At 46.7% G+C, this 18,063-nt stretch overlaps 1 protein-coding gene across 5 annotated transcripts in view; it reads left to right on the top strand.

Annotated features, from left to right (window-relative positions):
* Nucleotides 1–80: 80 nt before the first annotated feature.
* Nucleotides 81–18,063, top strand: part of XPO5 (exportin 5) — a 29,464-nt gene continuing 11,481 nt past the window's right edge. The window contains exons 1-21 of one of the 5 annotated variants that reach the window (XM_030500020.1): nt 81–270; nt 589–710; nt 1,331–1,403; nt 1,995–2,132; nt 2,446–2,628; nt 3,654–3,695; nt 4,574–4,600; nt 4,900–5,085; nt 5,755–5,831; nt 6,290–6,389; nt 7,815–7,898; nt 8,273–8,398; nt 8,631–8,721; nt 9,450–9,578; nt 10,322–10,437; nt 11,386–11,541; nt 11,964–12,005; nt 12,623–12,712; nt 14,038–14,237; nt 14,845–14,944; nt 15,851–16,032. In XM_030500020.1, the coding sequence (XP_030355880.1) occupies nt 115–270; nt 589–710; nt 1,331–1,403; nt 1,995–2,132; nt 2,446–2,628; nt 3,654–3,695; nt 4,574–4,600; nt 4,900–5,085; nt 5,755–5,831; nt 6,290–6,389; nt 7,815–7,898; nt 8,273–8,398; nt 8,631–8,721; nt 9,450–9,578; nt 10,322–10,437; nt 11,386–11,541; nt 11,964–12,005; nt 12,623–12,712; nt 14,038–14,237; nt 14,845–14,944; nt 15,851–16,032 (2,420 nt within the window). In that variant the 5' untranslated portion in view covers nt 81–114. The other 4 variants (XM_030500019.1, XM_030500022.1, XM_030500021.1 and 1 more) reach the window with 4 other exon arrangements.

The raw sequence follows: 18,063 nt of genomic DNA, 5'->3' as shown, positions 1-18,063 counted from the left end.
CGCGTTCCTCGCCTGCTCCTCCTCCCCCGGCACATGCGCAGAGCCGCTGCAGTGCCGCGCTTGCGCCCGGTGCGGGGCGCCTCCTCCTCTCGCCCGTCGGTGGGCGCCGCCGCCATGGCTGCTGCCGCCGCCGTGGCTGCCGCTGCCGCCGCTATGGCCGCCGCCATGGTCGCCGACCAGGTGAACAGCCTCTGCGAGCAGCTGGTGAAGGCGGTGACCGTCATCATGGACCCGGCCTCCACACAGCGTTACCGCCTGGAGGCGCTCAAGGTACCCGGCCGGGGAGGGGAGGCGAGGCGCCGGGCTCAGGCCACGCGGGTGCCCCGTCCGCACGGCCCCGGTGCCCGCTCCGGCCCCGTGCGAGAGGGATGGGGGACGGGCCGGCCCCGGGCAGCCACCGAGGCGCTGGGAGCCGTCGGCAGGCGGGGGAAGAAGGCTGGGGGCTGCGCCTGCGCGGCGCTGAGGGGGTCGGGCGCCCCCCCCCCCCCCCCAACGCCGTGATCCCCGAGGGGTTGCGGCCGGCCCCCAGCACTGGCCGCCCCGTGCCCGCTCCTGTGTTTTAACCGCGTGTTCCCGGTGCTTCCCCAGTTCTGCGAGGAGTTCAAGGAGAAGTGCCCCATCTGCGTGCCCTGCGGGCTGAAGCTGGCAGAGAAGACGCAGACGGCCATCGTCCGGCACTTCGGCCTGCAGATCCTGGAGCATGTGGTCAAGTAAGGCAGCTCGTCCCGCCGCCTGTGCCGGGCAGGGAGCCGGCCTGCTGCCGTACAGCCGCTGGTGCGGGCTCCGCTTCCGGCCCGGCGCCTCCTGCTTCAGGGAGGCACCTGCAGGATGCGGAGGGTCTGTTCTGCGGCAGAGAACAGTTGCTGTCCAGTTCTGTTTCTTCCCTCTTCTGTAAAATAAGGAGAGGAGAAAATGGCTTTCAGGCAGGTTGGGAAGGTTAATTTGCCAAGCACTAAGACACATTGACATTGCAAGGTATAAACAAGCACACAGGGTTATCAGTAGGTCTTTGCAGCGTTCTCTGCCTTCAGCCTCATGCTAACAAAGAGGCTTTGTATTGGTTCAGTTCTGAGATTCCTCTCTGCCGCCTCTACAGACCTGATGCTTTATGCGTTTGCTGCTGCTCCCCGTGTGTGTTGACCTCAGTGGTGCACGCCCATTTGCCAGCAGCAGTTTTAACTCGGCCTTTTCATTAAGGGATTGGGCACTGGCAGAGCCTGTGAGCCATAGTGTCTCTCTAGGTAAAGCAGCAGTGGTTGCAGATCAAGTCAGAGATCTTTATAAATATTTTGACTTGGTGTCATTTTTGTTTCTAAACTCTTTCAAACAGGTTCCGCTGGAACAATATGCCTCGCCTAGAAAAAGTTTATCTAAAGAACAATGTCATGGGCCTCATATCCAGTGTAAGTTCCTTCTACCCCAGCCTGTTATCTGACACATGATTCTGTCACCTGGAGATAAAAAGTGGGAGTGAAAGGAAAAAGGATTCCAGTAACTTAGCACATGGGACCTGAATTCAATTGTGTATTTCATTATTTTCTTGCTGTGCATCCCTAGTTGTTCCAGGGATTTTCTCTGTCTTGTAGTTAGGTCAGTAACCATGTCACTTCACATGGCAGGAAGTTATGAGGCTTGTATAATGTATATACAGTGCTTTTTGTTTTCTTAGGAGGCAGTTCAGTTAAGATGGGTGTTCTTATCCTCTGCAAGAATACCAAAGTCATTATCTTAGTTGTGTTTTCTGTATCATGATTACTCTTGTTACCAAGTGACCTTTTGAGGAAAATCCTTTTGGTTCTCGGAGTTCACTAACTGTGGGTGTTTGGGAGTGTAGGAGTGTCACCCAAGGTCGCTGGGATGGAGGGTGGCCCAGTGTTGTGTTTCGTTGTTTTTATTTTCTGTGGTTTAGAATATTTGCAACCACTGTGCTTGGCAGGTCAGAATTACAAATGTTTGATGTTTGCTGTTCTGATAACTCTGTCCCTCTATCTCAGGGAACTCAGAGTATTCTGGAGGAGGAAAGTCACATTAAGGATGTTCTGTCTCGCATTGTGGTGGAAATGATTAAGCGCGAATGGCCTCAGCACTGGCCTGACATGCTGAAGGAGCTGGATACCCTCTCCAAGCAAGGGGTATGAGGCACACCTGTCTGTTCTCTTCTGCTTGGTCATAGCATGGGTTTTGGTCTTCCATCATCCTGAGGAAAGCCTAATTCACTTGTGGTCGGGTGAGACAGGCTGATGATGGACTCAAAAATCCCTGTAAGATTAAGTTATTCTAGGAGATGATTTTAGGAAGGAGAGGACATTCCTCCTGTCTTATTTTCGCAAGGTGTGACTCGTATCTTCATGCATGTTCACTTTCTGCAAACATCTTTGGCCTGGCGTCTAGGGATTTTAGTCTTTGAACTGTGCTGATGGTGTGTATTTCATTTTGGGACATCAGGAAACTCAGACGGAACTGGTGATGTTCATCCTCCTACGTTTAGCAGAGGACGTAGTGACTTTTCAAACTCTGCCTACCCAGCGGCGACGAGATATCCAGCAAACCCTCACTCAGAACATGGAGAAGATCTTCAGCTTCCTACTAACTACTCTGCAGCAGAACGTCAACAAGTACAGACGCATGGTAAGAGTCTCCTTTCCTTGAGTTCAGCCAGTGCTGGAGGTGTTTAGGAATTGGGATGCAACTCACAAGTTGTTGGGGAAGCAAGTGCAGAGACTTTCTGAAATCCATTGCTGTTGCTGTGAGTAGGGATCTGCTGTGGCCTGGGAAGCCGAGGGACTGAACATGAGGTCGACAGGGCTAGTGTTGTGTCCTGGGTTCAGCTCAAACCACGACATGTTGATAGTTTGGATTTGCTAGTGAAAATAGCTTGAGTGGATTGTGCCTCATCCGTGCTGTTGGAATGCTCCGCTGACACTAGGGCTGTATGGCTTAGCAAACAAAAGGTGTGGTTGTGGCAGAAACAGGTAGATTTGGGGTAGTTTCTGTAACACCCAGTGATAAAGACATGTGATCCTGGGCTCGCATCTGCTCTCTTATGCTGCAGTGGTGTCTTTGCGGTGATGCATCAAAATGAAAGTGTTTGATGTCTCTGCATTGCATCTGGGCCTCTCTGGTCTTTTTCTCTGATAGCTCAGGTCAGGAAGCCTTTTTTTGTTAAGTTGTGGTGAGGAATGCTCTTCCATTTTGTGTAAAGAGACTTCTTTCCTGAATTCTTGCCTAGAGTCAGAGATGAGCAGGTTGGTCAAGGTGAATGGCAAAGGCAAGTCTCTGTCCCGGTCTGTTTCTGTGAGAAGGAAGTGGATTTGAGGGCAAAGCACATTTGAGAAACCAATCTAGAAATAAGTTGCTTAGGTGTACCTCTAGTTCTTTTTTTTCTGTGAATTAAAATTCAGTTACAGTAAACGTGAAACTGGGAGGCAATGAAAAACCCTCTCCTGCCTGACTTTCCTGGCGCACTGACAGGCTGAACAAACCTACCTGTTGAGCAGACAGTTCTCTCTGCAGTTCATGGTGGTGGGAGGGAGATCCTGGTGCATTTTGTAGCCTGGTTGAAATGCATTTCCAGGTAAGGTTTGAATTGCAGTGCTTGAGGCTCTGAAATTGTGGCTGCTTCTGCTAACGGTGGAATCTTTCTGATTGGCAAGGTTGGAGCACCCCAGGAACAAGAAGTCCTCACCACTCCACAGGTTAGCTGATCTTTGGGATGTTTGCACAGGGTAAATTCTGAGGGTTGGGTGTTCAGTTGCCTGTTTGCACACTGAGAATGGGGGAGATGATGTACAGTTCCCCAAGACCATAATGATCTGCAGTGCTTAGAAGTGTGCAGTTCTGGTATGGTGGCTCAGTTGTTAAATGTTTGAGACCTGGCCAGATTAACTTAAATCACTGCACTCAATACATTGATGGACAGAGTTTCCAAACCAGAACCTTGCAGCGAAAAGACATGCTCATGGTGTCTTTGCATCAAATCAAACCTGAGCGTCTAAGGGACCAATTTGCATTAGTCAATTAGATGGTGTAAGCAGTGTATTGCTGCTGTTCAGTATTTGGAACTGGGAGTCAGGCTGTAAGCTCTTGCCCCAGCTCTCTCTCCAGCTGCCTGTCTAACCGTGGACAAATCACTTGCCCTTTTCAGACATCAGTCTCAGTGCATAAGAGCCACCAGCATTTTCAGAGTCTGGCTTTTGAATGTAAGGTGCTCTAAAAAGTCAAATATTTCTTCCCTGGAAGCTTCCAAGAAGCACCAAAATGCCTTTCCTTCTTGTCCTCTGTGTCTCCCTCGTGCCTGCTGACTGGAGTGTCATCTTCTGGATAAGAAGGAGATTGTGGCTTAACTTGCAATTCGAGGTCTGTTGTCTTACCTGCCAGGGGGCTGAGGAGGTGGTTATGATGGTTGCAGCAATGTCCTGAGCAGGAGACTGTGTTGCAGCCTCCTTCACTGGGGAGCTGTTCTGTGAAGCTGCTTCTGGCTGCGTTCTCAGGAATAAGCCTGTCCAGCAGTGGCTGGGTGGAAGTGTGTACGTGCTATAGCTGCTCACTTACCATCTCTTGTTTTCTTTTTCAGAAAACTGATCTGACTCAGGAGCCAAAGGTGAGTGGAGCTATGCATGAGGTAGTGCATTCGTCATTCTTAAGACCAAGATTGCTTAGAACTAGGCTTTTCCCAGGCTTTGGAGTCTATTACCTTAGTTCGCATTTACAGGTGGATTTATTCACCCCTAATACAAAATCCTTGTGAAGAGAGAAGTGAGGGGTGGCAGCAGAAGGGTCTAAGTCTCTCACTTTCTCAGGGTGGTTCCTGGTACTGTTCTTCCAGGGAGCGAACTACTTTACGCAGGAATTGGTGTTTCTCTCTGGCTCTGACCTCTTGCCTCCTCTCTCCGTTCACAGGCCCAGGCAAACTGCCGCGTGGGGATAGCAGCACTCAACACCTTGGCTGGCTACATTGACTGGGTGGCCCTGAGTCACATCACAGCAGACAACTGCAAGCTCTTGGAGATGTTGTGTCTCCTCCTGAATGAGCCTGAGCTCCAAATAGGAGCAGCGGAGTGCCTCCTGATTGCTGTCAGCAGGAAAGTGAGTTCCTCTTCCTCAGCTCCTCTGGCTTTGCTTTGTATTCCTCCTGTTCCTCTATATAATTCTTCAGCTAGAGCAATGGTATCTTAGCCCCTTTATTCAAGAAACAAAATTAAAATTTGGCTGGTTGTGCTAGTGCTGTTCAGTGTCAATAGCATGCCAGCACAACACATACAGCAACTGCTGGAACCCCATTCAACCTGTGCTCGCCTCTCCCTCCAGTATTGAAGATCCCCATTGACTTTTTTCCCCCACTTTCTACAATTGTGAAGTGGGAAATACTGTGTCATCTGGCAGATCAGAGAAATGACAGTGCGATCTAGACAGGTGATTTGACCCACATGTTCACAAGCAGCTTAGTGTCAGGGCTGAGTGTTTATCAGCTGCCTTTAACTAGTCTGCCATGAAGAAGAGTTAAATGTCTTAGGATCACTTTTTCAATTTAAAGTTCCTGTGGTGGAGTTGCTTGAGGAAATTTCTTGAGATCAGCAATACCTTAGAGTTTTTGGCAAGTTTTAACTAAAATTACTTGTGGACTGTAAGCCCCTCCCCAGATAGAAGGACAACTGGGGATCTCCTCATTTGACTTGCAGATAAGAATAAATAGTTACGTAGATGGGAATAAATAGTTGTGTTCTAATTGAGGCATTTGGCTTATTTTACACATAGGGCAAGCTGGAGGATCGGAAGCCTCTGATGGTCTTGTTTGGAGATGTTGCCATGCACTACATTCTCTCTGCTGCCCAGTGAGTACCATCCTGCCGCTGTAATGTCACACAAAACTGCATACGAATGGCTTTGTAGATGGGATTTGCAAAAGATAATTGCTGCTTAACTGCAGGAAGTGGGGACTGGGTGAGGAGAGAACAAAACCACCTCTTTCTCTTGCAAAACCTGAAAAACTGCAAGTTTTTTCAAATCCCAGAATTGAAGGACAAAGTGGTGTCCTTCATATCACAGCTCCCCCAGCTGTCTTCTTCAGCCTGAAACGGATCAGCAGGGTCTCTTTCAGAGAGGCAGTTCTAGAGGTTTTAGATGCCAATAAAGCAGTAATAGCAAATAATGATAATAGCGAAGAAAATCCCCCTGCATAAAAATCAAATTGCTCTAGACCTTTTTTTATCTACAAGATAGATAGCAGTGTGCCTGTTACCTACAGCATGAGTAACTGTGATCCTGTTTTCCCCCCTCCCCTCATTCCCAGGACAGCTGATGGAGAAGGCCTGGTGGAGAAGCACTATGTTTTCTTGAAGAGACTTTGCCAAGTTTTGTGCGCGTTGGGCAGCCAGCTCTGTGCGTTACTAGTAAGTCTCTACTAATACCAGCAGCAACCGTGGCAAGGCTAATTTTTAGGGCAGGCCATGAGGCAACCCTGATCTAAGGTAGGACCAAGGTGGTCTCTGTACCTTTGGTAGCCATAGGGTTCTCTCCACGCATTTGGAAAATACAGAAACGGCTCTACTTGCAAGTGGAATAACTATCCTGCCAAGTCATAGCAATGTAGAATGGAGGGACCCTGACTGATTCGAAGCTTCTGCTGTCATGAAGAATAATCTTCTATAACCTCTGTAAACTGCCAAAACTTTGTTGAAAATTGGTCAAGTTTTTTGCTGTATACTGCTACAGGAAAACTGCTCCAGGAAATTACTCTTTTACTGGAAACCTTTTAAATTTCCCTATTAAAATAACTCAAAAGGATACGTGGTGTTGTCCCACCAAGATGCTCTCAAGCTGAAGGAAGAAACAGGTTTTGTTCCTGCTCTTCACCTTTCTGATGCTTTGTGTCAATCTTGAGATGAAGATGCACATTGATACTTTGTATGCCATGCTCGCTGCTGAGTTCCTGCTCCCTCCATTCAGTCCAGTGCTTGGCAGTAAAGAAGCTAGGCTTGTGAGAGATGCTGTTCATAGGCAGACTGAGGCAGCCTGTGCGAGTGATAGAGCAAAGTAAATTCTCACAGGGAGGGTAAGGAAAAAAAAAAAGCCAAAACCTTTGAGAATGTATCCCTAAAAAGAATGGACAGCAAACAAAAGGCGTGTTATTACTTGCAGTGACTTTACTGGCTGTTAGGCAGTGGAAGCTGTTAGTCCATAAATGAAGTAATGAGGTGGAGATTTGAGTCCTCTCATTCCTGTTCACCCAGGAGAGGCAGCACTGAGCTGTACAGCTCCAGAACAGGGATCTTAAGGGCCCTAGGTCATACTGTGATTAATGAGGAGCAGCAAAACCTTGAATTTATGGCTCTGGGCAAAACTTATTTTCCTGACTAACATCTCACAAAGTTACTGGTAAGCGATGTCCATACATTAAATACAGGAAACATTTGGTGGAATGGCAGCAAAATCATCTGGGTGTATTTGTGAAATTCTGCAGTTGTGAATTGCTCCACTTTGGTGCTGCTGGGTGGGCTTGACCCAATAGGAGTAAAATTGTCACTCGTGGCGGCAGCAGCGGATGTGAATTTGGTTTTAGCAGAACTCCACTGTCTGAGGAGTCACCCTTTTCTCTTGAAGAGCGGTGCTGTCTCCAGGAGCCCCAGGCTGCTCAGCAAAACTTGCTACTCCTCTGTACTGGTTTTAATTAAAAAATCACAGTTCGGTATTTTGTCTCTGCTCCTTTACAGTCTGTGGCCTTGTAGTGCTTCTGCTTTACCCAGAAACGTAGCACTTGTGAGTCCAGCTTGACATAGGGTTAGTATTTTGTCTGAAATTGTTTGTTTTCCTCACAGGGCTCAGATTCTGATGTTGAAACACCACCCAACTTTGGAAAATACCTTGACTCTTTTTTAGCCTTCACAACCCATCCCAGCCAGGTATGTAAAGGCCTGGAAGTCTTGTGTATGTTTATGTAAGAATGTGTGAATTGAACTAACCTGTAATAGACAGCAGCACTTGAGCTGCCAAATATTGCTCTCCATTTCAGCTGAAGACCTGGAAGGCAGAGCGGTTTCTTCTGCATTACCACCCCATTAGGAACAGTGCCTGACTCAGATGCTGAGTACAAAGTGTGGAATTTGCAGTCAGCCCTAGTATTTACTTAAAGACTTGGCATTCTGGAAATTTATGCCTGAAAGGTGCCTTAGGCTCAGCTGAATAGTCAGTGTAATTTGCTATTGCCTTCTGATAGCAACGCTTAATGCTAGCAGTGGAGATTCCAGCACTGACATCCTTCTCTTTTCTCCCCCAGTTTCTGCGCTCTTCTACCCAGATCACATGGGGAGCCCTCTTCCGGCACGAAGTTTTGTCTCACGACCCCTTGTTGCTGGCTATGATTCCCAAGTACCTCCGAGCATCTATGACCAACCTGGTGAAGGTATGTGGGAACTGTAGCCGGGTAGCTGTGAGAAGGTGCCTAGGTGAATGTGGCCTGTGGATTGTGGGAGAGAAACTACGTTTGTGTCTGACAGAGACGTGATCTCCTGGCTGCTGAGCGGCAGCTGTATCTCAGCATTCTGCTGTCTGCTCCTTGCCTTCAGTCTTCACTCTGAAACGGGTTAGCTGTGATGGGTGACTTTTCCTTCCTGACCTTGTCTGCTTGTCTCCAGGTGGGCTTTCCCTCTAAAACAGACAGCCCCAGTTGTGAATATTCCCGCTTCGATTTTGACAGTGATGAGGACTTCAATGCCTTCTTCAACTGTAAGTTGCCATCATCCTGTGCAGATGCTGGTGTCTGTGCCTTTCTGTTTTAAAGATTTAAGTTGCATCTGTAGTTAGCAGAGCTAATTCTTTCATGTGGTCATGTGACCGGAATATTTTGGGAACAAATTAAATTCCTATTCTGTAGTTTGCTTTCAGTATCATAGAAGCATAGGTCTCAGATTCTGTTGTGGAAATACACGGAATCTTTCAGTATCTTTTCAGTATCACACAAAAGCTTTCAGTATCTTTGAAGTCGAAAACAAGACTACTTTGGGGTTTTTGAGTTTACCTTAATTTGTCAGCCTAGAATCTGAACTGGGTTAAGTTGAATAGTGTAGAAAAGTGTGTTTATCTGAAGGAAGTGGTAGTTATCTAATGCTGCTTTTCTATCTCAAGGTGCAGCAGACATGCATAGCTTGAAGATTTTTATTTTTTTTTAATGGAAAAGAGGCTTAGTTGTAGTAAATCTGGCTTAAACATAGACTTCCATAATTCATATTGCATTTTAATTGCACTTCTTTTTACGTTAATCCATCGCTATTTTTAGTCCATTTAAATCACTTCAAAAATTGCCCGTTCTGTTACACCTAGTTTACTGGCTGTATATCTGAGCTTACTGCACAGCTATTGCCAGAGCAGCAGTCCATAATGTTCCCGGCTCTGCTTTGGGGAAGGGAGCATTTGCAGCATCAGCTTGTTTCATGGTGTCTTGTTTTCCACCACAGCTTTCCGAGCCCAGCAAGGAGAGGTGATGAGGATGGCGTGTCGCCTGGACCCTCGAACTGGCTTCCAGATGGCTGGTGAATGGCTGAAGTACCAACTCACAACTCCTGTTGATACTGGACCCATGAACTGTAAGTTACCTGAAAAAACAAGACTGATACAGGGTTTGGTTTGTAATTCAAGCCAAGAAGCAGCTTTTTTGTCCTTTTTTTTAAGGGTGGACGAAGACTTAACCCAAGGTTTTTGGGCTTTAAGATCTTTGAAAGTTAAAAACAAAATCAAATCAAGCTCGTTCCTCCCCACATTTAACCCTTTACAGCCTACCTGTGGAATAGCTAATGTAAAGCCCCTGGCTCCTCTTTTTGTTCCCTCAAATCCCTCTGCAAATCAGATGCAGCTGTCACTCTGATACAGTTTTACAATTATCTGAGCCTTGTTATCTCTGTAACATTATTTTTTTTGTCCAGGGGAGTTCTGCCTTTCTGGCAAATCCCTCTGTCAGTCACATTGCTTTCCTCCCGTGAAGGAAGGCCACTTGGTGCCTGCAGAGTCACACCGAGGGCAGTCTTGCCTGCAGTGCTGAATGTGGGCATGTGCTCTCTCTCCTTTCCTTTTCCCTTCTGTGATTTGTTGGTGTTGCTCCCTTTAGTATCTCAAATGTCAGACTTACATCTCAGGAGCCTTAGCTTGAATGAGGCAAATCACATAGGAGCACCTTAATTGCTCCCCTTGCATCCCTGCCCGGCATCTGCAGGGATTGCCGTGTGTCCCAAATACTTGAGTGCTAAGATGTTGCTGCGCAGGAGCTTACCAGGCTGCTGTTGTGCATGTGGGGAGGAGCATGGTGAGAGCTCCGGTGTTCTCTTCATTTCAGCTAAAACAGGCGAAGGTCTCTGCTCCATCTTCTCTCCATCCTTTGTGCAGTGGGATGCCATGACCTTCTTCTCGGAGAGTGTCATCAGCCAGATGTTTCGAACCCTGGATAAAGATGTACGTGTATCAGATGCTGTTTCCTTCTCTCCTGGCTTGTTCTCGGTTGGCAGGAGTGGGTTTTTTCAGCTATGGTGTCCTTGAAAAGTTAGTAGTAACTAGTTATCTCCATGCAAAACCCCAGATTATATGTTGAGTGACTCTTATGAAGAGTAGTGACCCTTCTTTAGATGGGACCAAACTCATACTGGCTTACTCGGGCATGTCTTTGTTTTGGACACTATGCCATGAGAAGCGATAGGAGAGCACTCAGGCGGCATGCTTTGGCATGTGCTTTGCTAGAGGAGGATTGCTTAAGTGGAATTTTCCCATGTTTATTCTTTTTAATTATCCTCTGATTAGATTATGTCATTTTTTTAACTTTAAGTGAGAGAAACTCCTGCTCAGGGAGTGGGAGGCCAGAAGCGATTTCTTTCTGCTTTTTGTGTTCAACAGCAGGCAAAACAGAAAGCTTTTTTTTTTGTCAGTCTTATGTAGCTTGACATGATTTCTTTTTTCATTAGGTCGGGCTGCTCGTGAACTTCAGTTCATTGTTAGAACCACAGTAAATTACTGGCATGGGTTGATATAGTTGGTTAAGCATGGAATTTGTTGGACAGAATGAAGAGGAGAATTGGGAGCCAAACTGAGAAAGAGGAAACTTGCCTTTCCCGGAGGTGCAAGCAGCAGTATGGGGACTTAAGTTTAACATCTTGAGACTGCCCTACCACCAGTGGCAATGTTGCCATCCTTCATTTTCCCTCAGCAAGTGCACATAGCACGCCATTAAACGGAAGTTTCTCCTGATTTTCTTTCTGCTTTGAGAACAGTTGTGTTCAGCTGAGAGGCCTGATGTGATAGCAGCAGCGCTGAGACCTAGCTCTAGGAGTTACAGGATGTGTGCTACAGGCTGAAGTACTGAGTGTTGTCTCCTTTTTTCTTTCCTCTTTCCCTTTGCTGACTTTTTAGGAAATTCCAGTGAATGATGGCATAGATCTGCTGCAGCTTGTCCTTAATTTTGAAACAAAGGATCCTCTCATTTTGTCCTGTGTGCTTACCAATGTCTCTGCTCTCTTCCCATTTGTCACTTACCGACCAGAGTACCTACCACAAGTACTTTCCAAGGTGAGTACTTGCAGACCCTGCTAGAATCAGGTAGGCTTTTTGTGGTGCAAGGCCCTTGTACTAACATGCAGGAGTTAATCCTCTTGGTGTTACTGTTGGGGAAGGACTATCCTTCATGTTAAAGATCGGAAAAACTGAGATTGAGTCTTGTTCAAGAAGAAACAAAGTCAAATAACACAAATTTTGCAGTTCCTAGCCTTAAATCTTAACATTAAGTGCACACTCTGGCCAGTACACACCATTTTTTTATTTCAAGGCCTCACTGTGCTGATGATTCATCTTTCAACTTAGTCAAGAGTTCTTCATTGACTGTAATGAAATTGCACTAAAGTTTATGATCTGTTCTTTGAGCTCAAAACACATGCTTGCTAGATATTAACAAATGATGTGAGATTTTGGATCTTTCCTCCCTTTTCTCACAGCTGTTTGCTTCAGTTACCTTTGAAGTTATAGAAGAAAGTAAGGTACGTCTGAATTATTATCTACTAATGAGCTATGACAGTTGGATCAAACTATATCTTATTTGAGAGCATGCTGGGTCTGAAGACTCTGCTGTAGTAGGCTTCTCAAGTGTAGCTCCTGGAAAGGGCTGGGAAGTCTAGATATAACTGATCTCTTCTTGGTTGACACAGCCTAATAAGCTTGGGCTCACAAACTTAGAAGGCCACAAGTGTGGTCTAAGGCCAGTGTACTTAGTCCCCTGGTCTATGCTGGCCTTCCTGAAAGTGAAATCCCTTCATTAGCTGCGGGTATTCTTCAGTAGTTGCTATACGTGGCTGTGAGGGATGGCTGTAAAGCTGCCAGCTGCCTAAGGAGTGCTTGGGGGTCTTAAAATAGTAAGATCCATGACATTCTTGCTCCCTGAGTACAGCTTGTTTGAACGTGGGCTTCTTGAGGTGGAAATTTGCTCCAGGGGAAATTCATTTGTTGGGTGATTGTTTGGGATGGGAGATGTGGGAATGCTTTTTTGATCTGTACTCAACAGTGCAGAAAATTGTATGTAATGCATTTGTCTCTTGAAAATCCCTGCATTTTTCTAAACTTTTGTTTTGTTGCATTGAAGTTTGTTATGTCTGTCCAGGCTCCTAGAACTCGAGCAGTGAAGAATGTGAGAAGGCATGCATGCTCCTCAATCATAAAGATGTGTCGGGATTATCCTCAGCTTGTCCTGGTATGTAAATGCAACTGTATCATGAAGAGTCTTGCCTCAATTTCAGCTGGATTTTGTGGGATCTTCAGCTTCTTTGGCTACAGCCTCTATTTTCCTTCCAAGCAACATTCCTGCTGTGCAAATGGCAAAGTGCTTTATTCCTTGCACCTCCCTTCTTCCCCACCCCACCCCTGAAGAAATTTCTGCCTGAAGAGTTGATTTGTACGGTGATCAGTTAAATGCAAAAAGAATTAGGAGGAGGATACAAGCAGCACTAGATTCGTTTTATGGGAATGTTTGCTGAACTTCCCTTTTGTCACTTGTGGTGGTCTGTGTTCATTCCTTAGCTGAAGACACCAGGAGTAACTAATCTCCAGACTTCTGTCACTTAACAGAACATAGGAGCAAGAGGAGAGTATTCGTTTTCCGGATTAGCTTGAGGAGACTAGAAAAAACAAACATGTTTAAAATCCATGAGCCAGTGTTTCATTTGGTCTTGCTGAACTAAACAGCCTGCCCACAGCATGCAGCTGTGAATTCCTTTCGTTAGCAGTGTTTGTGTGGAATGGCTCTAAGACTGTGGGAGCACCATGGGACATTGTTAGCTTAAACAAAAACATTTTTTGAGGATGGTAGTTAACGTAATTCCAGTCTGCATTCTGCAGTAGCTGCCAAGAACTAGTGGGTTTGTCTTTGTCCCACTCCACTGGTCCTTGAACTACAGGTGGCTAGTTCCCATGGCCAGCCAAACATCCTCGCTGGAAGAGCCAAGGGCCCAGAGCTGCCACAAAATATGTTCAGATGACTTTGCTGAAGGGCACGTTTGCTAATGTTTATAGAAAGTTACAGGAAGACATGGTTGTGTCTAGAGTGTGTAGGGAAGAAATGCAACCATTCCTGTAGCGAGAGCGATAGCTGCATAAATTGTTACTGACCTAGTTTTGGGCACAGAGATGGAAGGGTCCTGAGTCTCGCACTTGAGAGCCAAGGGAGCAAGATGCTTTCTGTGAGCAAACAAAAGCACCAGACCTATTCTGAGGTGTGATGCTGCTGTAGGGAATGTGGCTGCCTAGAAGAGGGAAATTTCCTCTGCTTATTTTGGTTATTCTGGAGACTAAAGTAAGCTGGATGCAGGATAATTATAGGGTGATAGGGAAGAAAAGAGGCTCTTTTAGACTGAATATTTGGAGAAACTTGAGTCTGAGGAGAGGGCAATGTAGAGGAGGGTAAGGTAGACATGCTGCTCCAGCTGTACTGCGTAGTACAGTACACCCCACCTGCCTCCCCCAGTGATCCCCCCTCCACACCAAATGCATGATGCTCTTCCACTTGGATGTGTTTTTTAGCCAAACTTTGAGATGTTGTACAACCACGTGAAGCAGCTGCTCTCCAATGAGCTCCTTCTGACACAGATGGAGAAGTGTGCTCTTATGGAGGCCCTCGTCCTCATCAGTAACCAGTTCAAGGACTACGAGCGGCAGAAAGCTTTCCTGGAGGAGCTCATGGCTCCTGTTGCTGGCTTATGGCTCTCCCCAGAAATGCAGAGGTATGGGTCCTTTTTCTGAGCTTTGAGCTGGAGGCGTTGCAGAGGTAATGCACAAACCAGATGAGGGTGGTGGGGTGCCTCGGGACCTCCTGTGGTCTGGGCAGTCATGGTAACAGCTCTCCTGCAGTTTAGGAACTGCCCACTGAGTTTAAATGCTCTTTGTCGAAAATTGCCAGGTAAGACTCATTCAAGGTGGTAGAGGAACACTTCTTCCCAGCATGCTCAAAGCATTTGCAGAAAACGAGAAACTTATGAAAATGAGCAAATATGTCCTTGCTCATGTTCAGGAGAAGCTAGGAAGCTGAGCTCTCGTTACTAAAGCTGAGGTGTGCTGCAGCCCTGGGCAGCTCGGCATGCAAAAGCTTTCCAAGCAGGACTATCTTCATAAGAGATTCAAAGGTTTTAGGTCCCCATGGCCCAAGGGAACTGCAGACATTTGGAGAGTGCACATGTTTCTGGTGCTTTTTATTATGTTCCCACATGGTGTGGAGCACTAGCTAGGCTCTAGCCTACTCTGTTTGTTGAGATGTTCATTGCCAGTGCAAAGCTCTGCTTAAATTCCCTGCCACAAACAATGATCCCCACTGCTGTCTTTTGTTGCTGCCAGAGTCCTCTCGGATCCTGAAGCCTTTATCTCCTATGTGGGTGCTGACAACAAAATTGCTGATCCAGTCCTGGAAGATCCCAGTGGTCTGAACCGCTCTAGAGTGAGTATCATTACCAGGAGAGGTGAAATCCTTAGCGAGATGGGACTTGCCTCCTTCCATCCCCCATTTCCGTTGTGGATATGCACAAGATCTTTTCTGATCATCTTTTGGGTTCAGGTCAGTAGGTTTTTCAACTAATTGCAAAATAACAGACTGGCTTTTGCTTCTTTAAGCTACATCAATGAGAATGCAGGCCATGCAAAACCAGATTATTTAGCAGAGCGAAGCACACTGTTCCCCACTCTTTCTGTGGCAGAGTTTGATTTTGGAACACAGTTTTTGGAAATACGGTGCAGTAAATTTCTCTTCAGAGTTTCGAGCCAGGCAGTATGGAAAGTGTCATGCTGAAACTGCAGCATGGAATATAATTAAAATTCATCTGAGGTGATTTGTGTTGTTTGAATTGTTGGTGAAATGTGTCCACTTCTTGGACAAACTGCAATGGAGTTGCTGTCTTTAGGTCTGCAGAAGACACTGAAATGCAGCCCACAGAGCTGTGCTTATGATTTGGAGCTAATGCAGTTTGATTACTGTGTCATCACAGATCTCTACATTCATCCCAGCACATGAAGCAGCTCAGGAGCTGATGATGTAGACTCTTCCTCTTAGAGGGTAACCTACCTGGTTGGTTGCATACTTATGAGACCATATGCATTGACGCTTTCTCTAAGAGCGAGTTCCTAGGCCATCCTGTCCTGGTCAAGGGTTGCTGAAGATGATGGAACATAGCACGATCGTTTGCTCTTATTTTCTTAGCAGCAAACCCAGTGGAGTTTGTTCTTGTTGCCAGAGTAGGCTCACTGTAGAGCATCCCTTTGAGATGGGTTGATGATGGGTTCCTCTGAAAACGTATTTATTCAGGTCGTTCTGTGGCAAAAATCGCTTTCTCCACATCTCTTCCTGCAGATAAGCTTTTGCGTGTACACCATTCTGGGAGTTGTGAAACGAGCTCGTTGGCCTGCTGCTCCCGAAGAGGCAAAAGCTGGAGGATTCTTGGTGGGATACATGCCCAGTGGAAGTCCAATCTACCGTAATCCCTGCACTGAACAAGTCCTGAAGCTGCTCGACAATTTACTTGCTCTTATAAGGTGGGTCAAGTTGACTTGAAATCGTTTATTTTGACTTAAGAATCTGTGAAAGCTGAACTGTGATAATACATGGAATGCTCAGAGCATGTTCACCCAGTGAAGCCAGCAGGAACACAGGCTGGTGCAGGTGCCCAAGTACTGTTCCTGACTGTTCACAGTGGGGAATGGCACTGGGGAAACTGGAGCCTTCTGAATGTTCGTTGGCCTGGCCTACAAGAGTCCATCAAAGCCAATGGGAGCTTGGGCTGGGGTTGCCTCCCCCACCTCCACTGCTATAAATCTGCCACCCAGTTAATCGTTTCTCGACTAACATCTCTGCTCTGCCCTCAGCCCCTGCAAGGCCACCTCTCCAGTCACCACCAGGGCAGTCCCAGCTCTCATCGCATCCTGTTTGCGTTGTGCTGTCTTCAGTGTTAAATTAAGCTGGTTTTGCTGAACATGAACACCAGCCTCCTGAAGCACTGTCTGCTATTGAAATCAGTGGATGCATACTCTCAGGCTGTTGCTATCTTGCAGTGCCTCTCTGCACGTCGCTGGCGTTGTGTACATCTGGGGCAGCCAGAGAAGGGGGCAGGAGAAGGCAGAAAAAGAGAATCCTGAATAATCCAGTTCCCAGAATTATAAAGGAGGAATCTGCCTCAGGGTAACTGCTGACACTGGGATTTTGCCAGGCTTATGGGGCAGTTTTGTGAGGTAATGCTACGTGTTACGTACGTGAAATCTTGAGGCTCTGTCCTTGGCAGGAGCCTGTTGGGAAAGAGCATTTTCAGATCCACTTTGATTTTTCAGCTCCCAGGTCTGTGAGGAAAGGGGCACTATTACTCAGGCTCTGTCTAGTCAGGTATGTTTGGTAGTCACTGAGCTCAGGACTGTCCTCATTCCAGTGAGAAGTAACATGCTGAACAGGTAGGACAGGCACGTGCTGCCTTGGCTGACCCTAGCAAAGCTCTGTGTAGCACAGCAGGTGGTACTTTGGCCAGTGAGCAGGGTCGAACCATCTTGTTAGAGCTGTGGAGTTGTGCTTGAAGTGGTTTTAGCCTGGAAGGCTGAAGATCCTATCGACAAGTGGAGTTGCCTGAGTAGCAGTAGCCTCATGCCATTCCCTCCAGAGCCTGGAACACGCTCCATATTGTGAGAAACCAACAAAGCCAGTGCCCAGGGTCTGAAGAGGCTGCAGCAGACAGACTTTTTGCTTGTGCGATTGCTCTTCTTGCTGGAACTTACACATAATTAAAAACACTTGGATGTGTGTTACAGGCAGCTTAGGAAACTACTGTCAAACTCTATCACTACCTGGAAAGAAGAAGAAAATCTATGCCGTCTTGTTTACCACCTCCAGGAAAACACATGAGCTATGTTCTGTTGCCAGTGCTTTCCCATCTGCCTAAAGGAAGAGGCTCCCTGGCTGCTTTTTGAATAATGCATCTGTGGTGTTCAAGCATCTTCCCTGCAGAGCAAAATTTTCTCTAAGCACTTTGTAGTAACATACATGGAGCAGCCTGTACTTCACTCGGAGGTATCCAGGCTTTTCTTAAGGGCTGGATGCTCCAACAAGAACCAGTGAATGATGTGTTAAGAGCAGTAGATCTTCTACCTCACACCTTTCTTGGCTGCTGCTGGATGTGGAGGCCTCTGTGTGTGACAACTGCAAGCTCAGTTCATTGCAAATGTTGATGATGCTTATGTCTTTCTAGAGAAGTTGGAGCTTGTGCTGTGGAGCTTCTGGTGTGTTTTTTGCTGGCTTTGAGTGCCTTTTCCATGTGCTGCTTCCTCAGGCTCTCTTTAATACATATTACACAAGAGAATATGGAAACTGTGGAAACTGTCAGCAGGTAGGAAGTACAGGGATATGAGGAACTCTGGTTGACAGGAAAGCCTTTGTTGAGGATGCCTTCAGGAACATAGTTGCATTACTACTTAGGGGTGGCTGCTTCCCTTAGCTCTGTGCCATTAGGCAGCTTTCTGGGGGGATAAGCAAGGCCCAGTGTTGCTCATGTGCTTATGCAGGAAGCAGATGTGGAAGTCCTGACA

The sequence above is a fragment of the Strigops habroptila genome, chromosome 10 (assembly GCF_004027225.2).
Source record: "Strigops habroptila isolate Jane chromosome 10, bStrHab1.2.pri, whole genome shotgun sequence".
In the NCBI taxonomy this organism is placed as follows: Eukaryota; Metazoa; Chordata; class Aves; order Psittaciformes; family Psittacidae; genus Strigops; species Strigops habroptila.
This window is presented reverse-complemented; position numbering and strand designations above follow the sequence as displayed.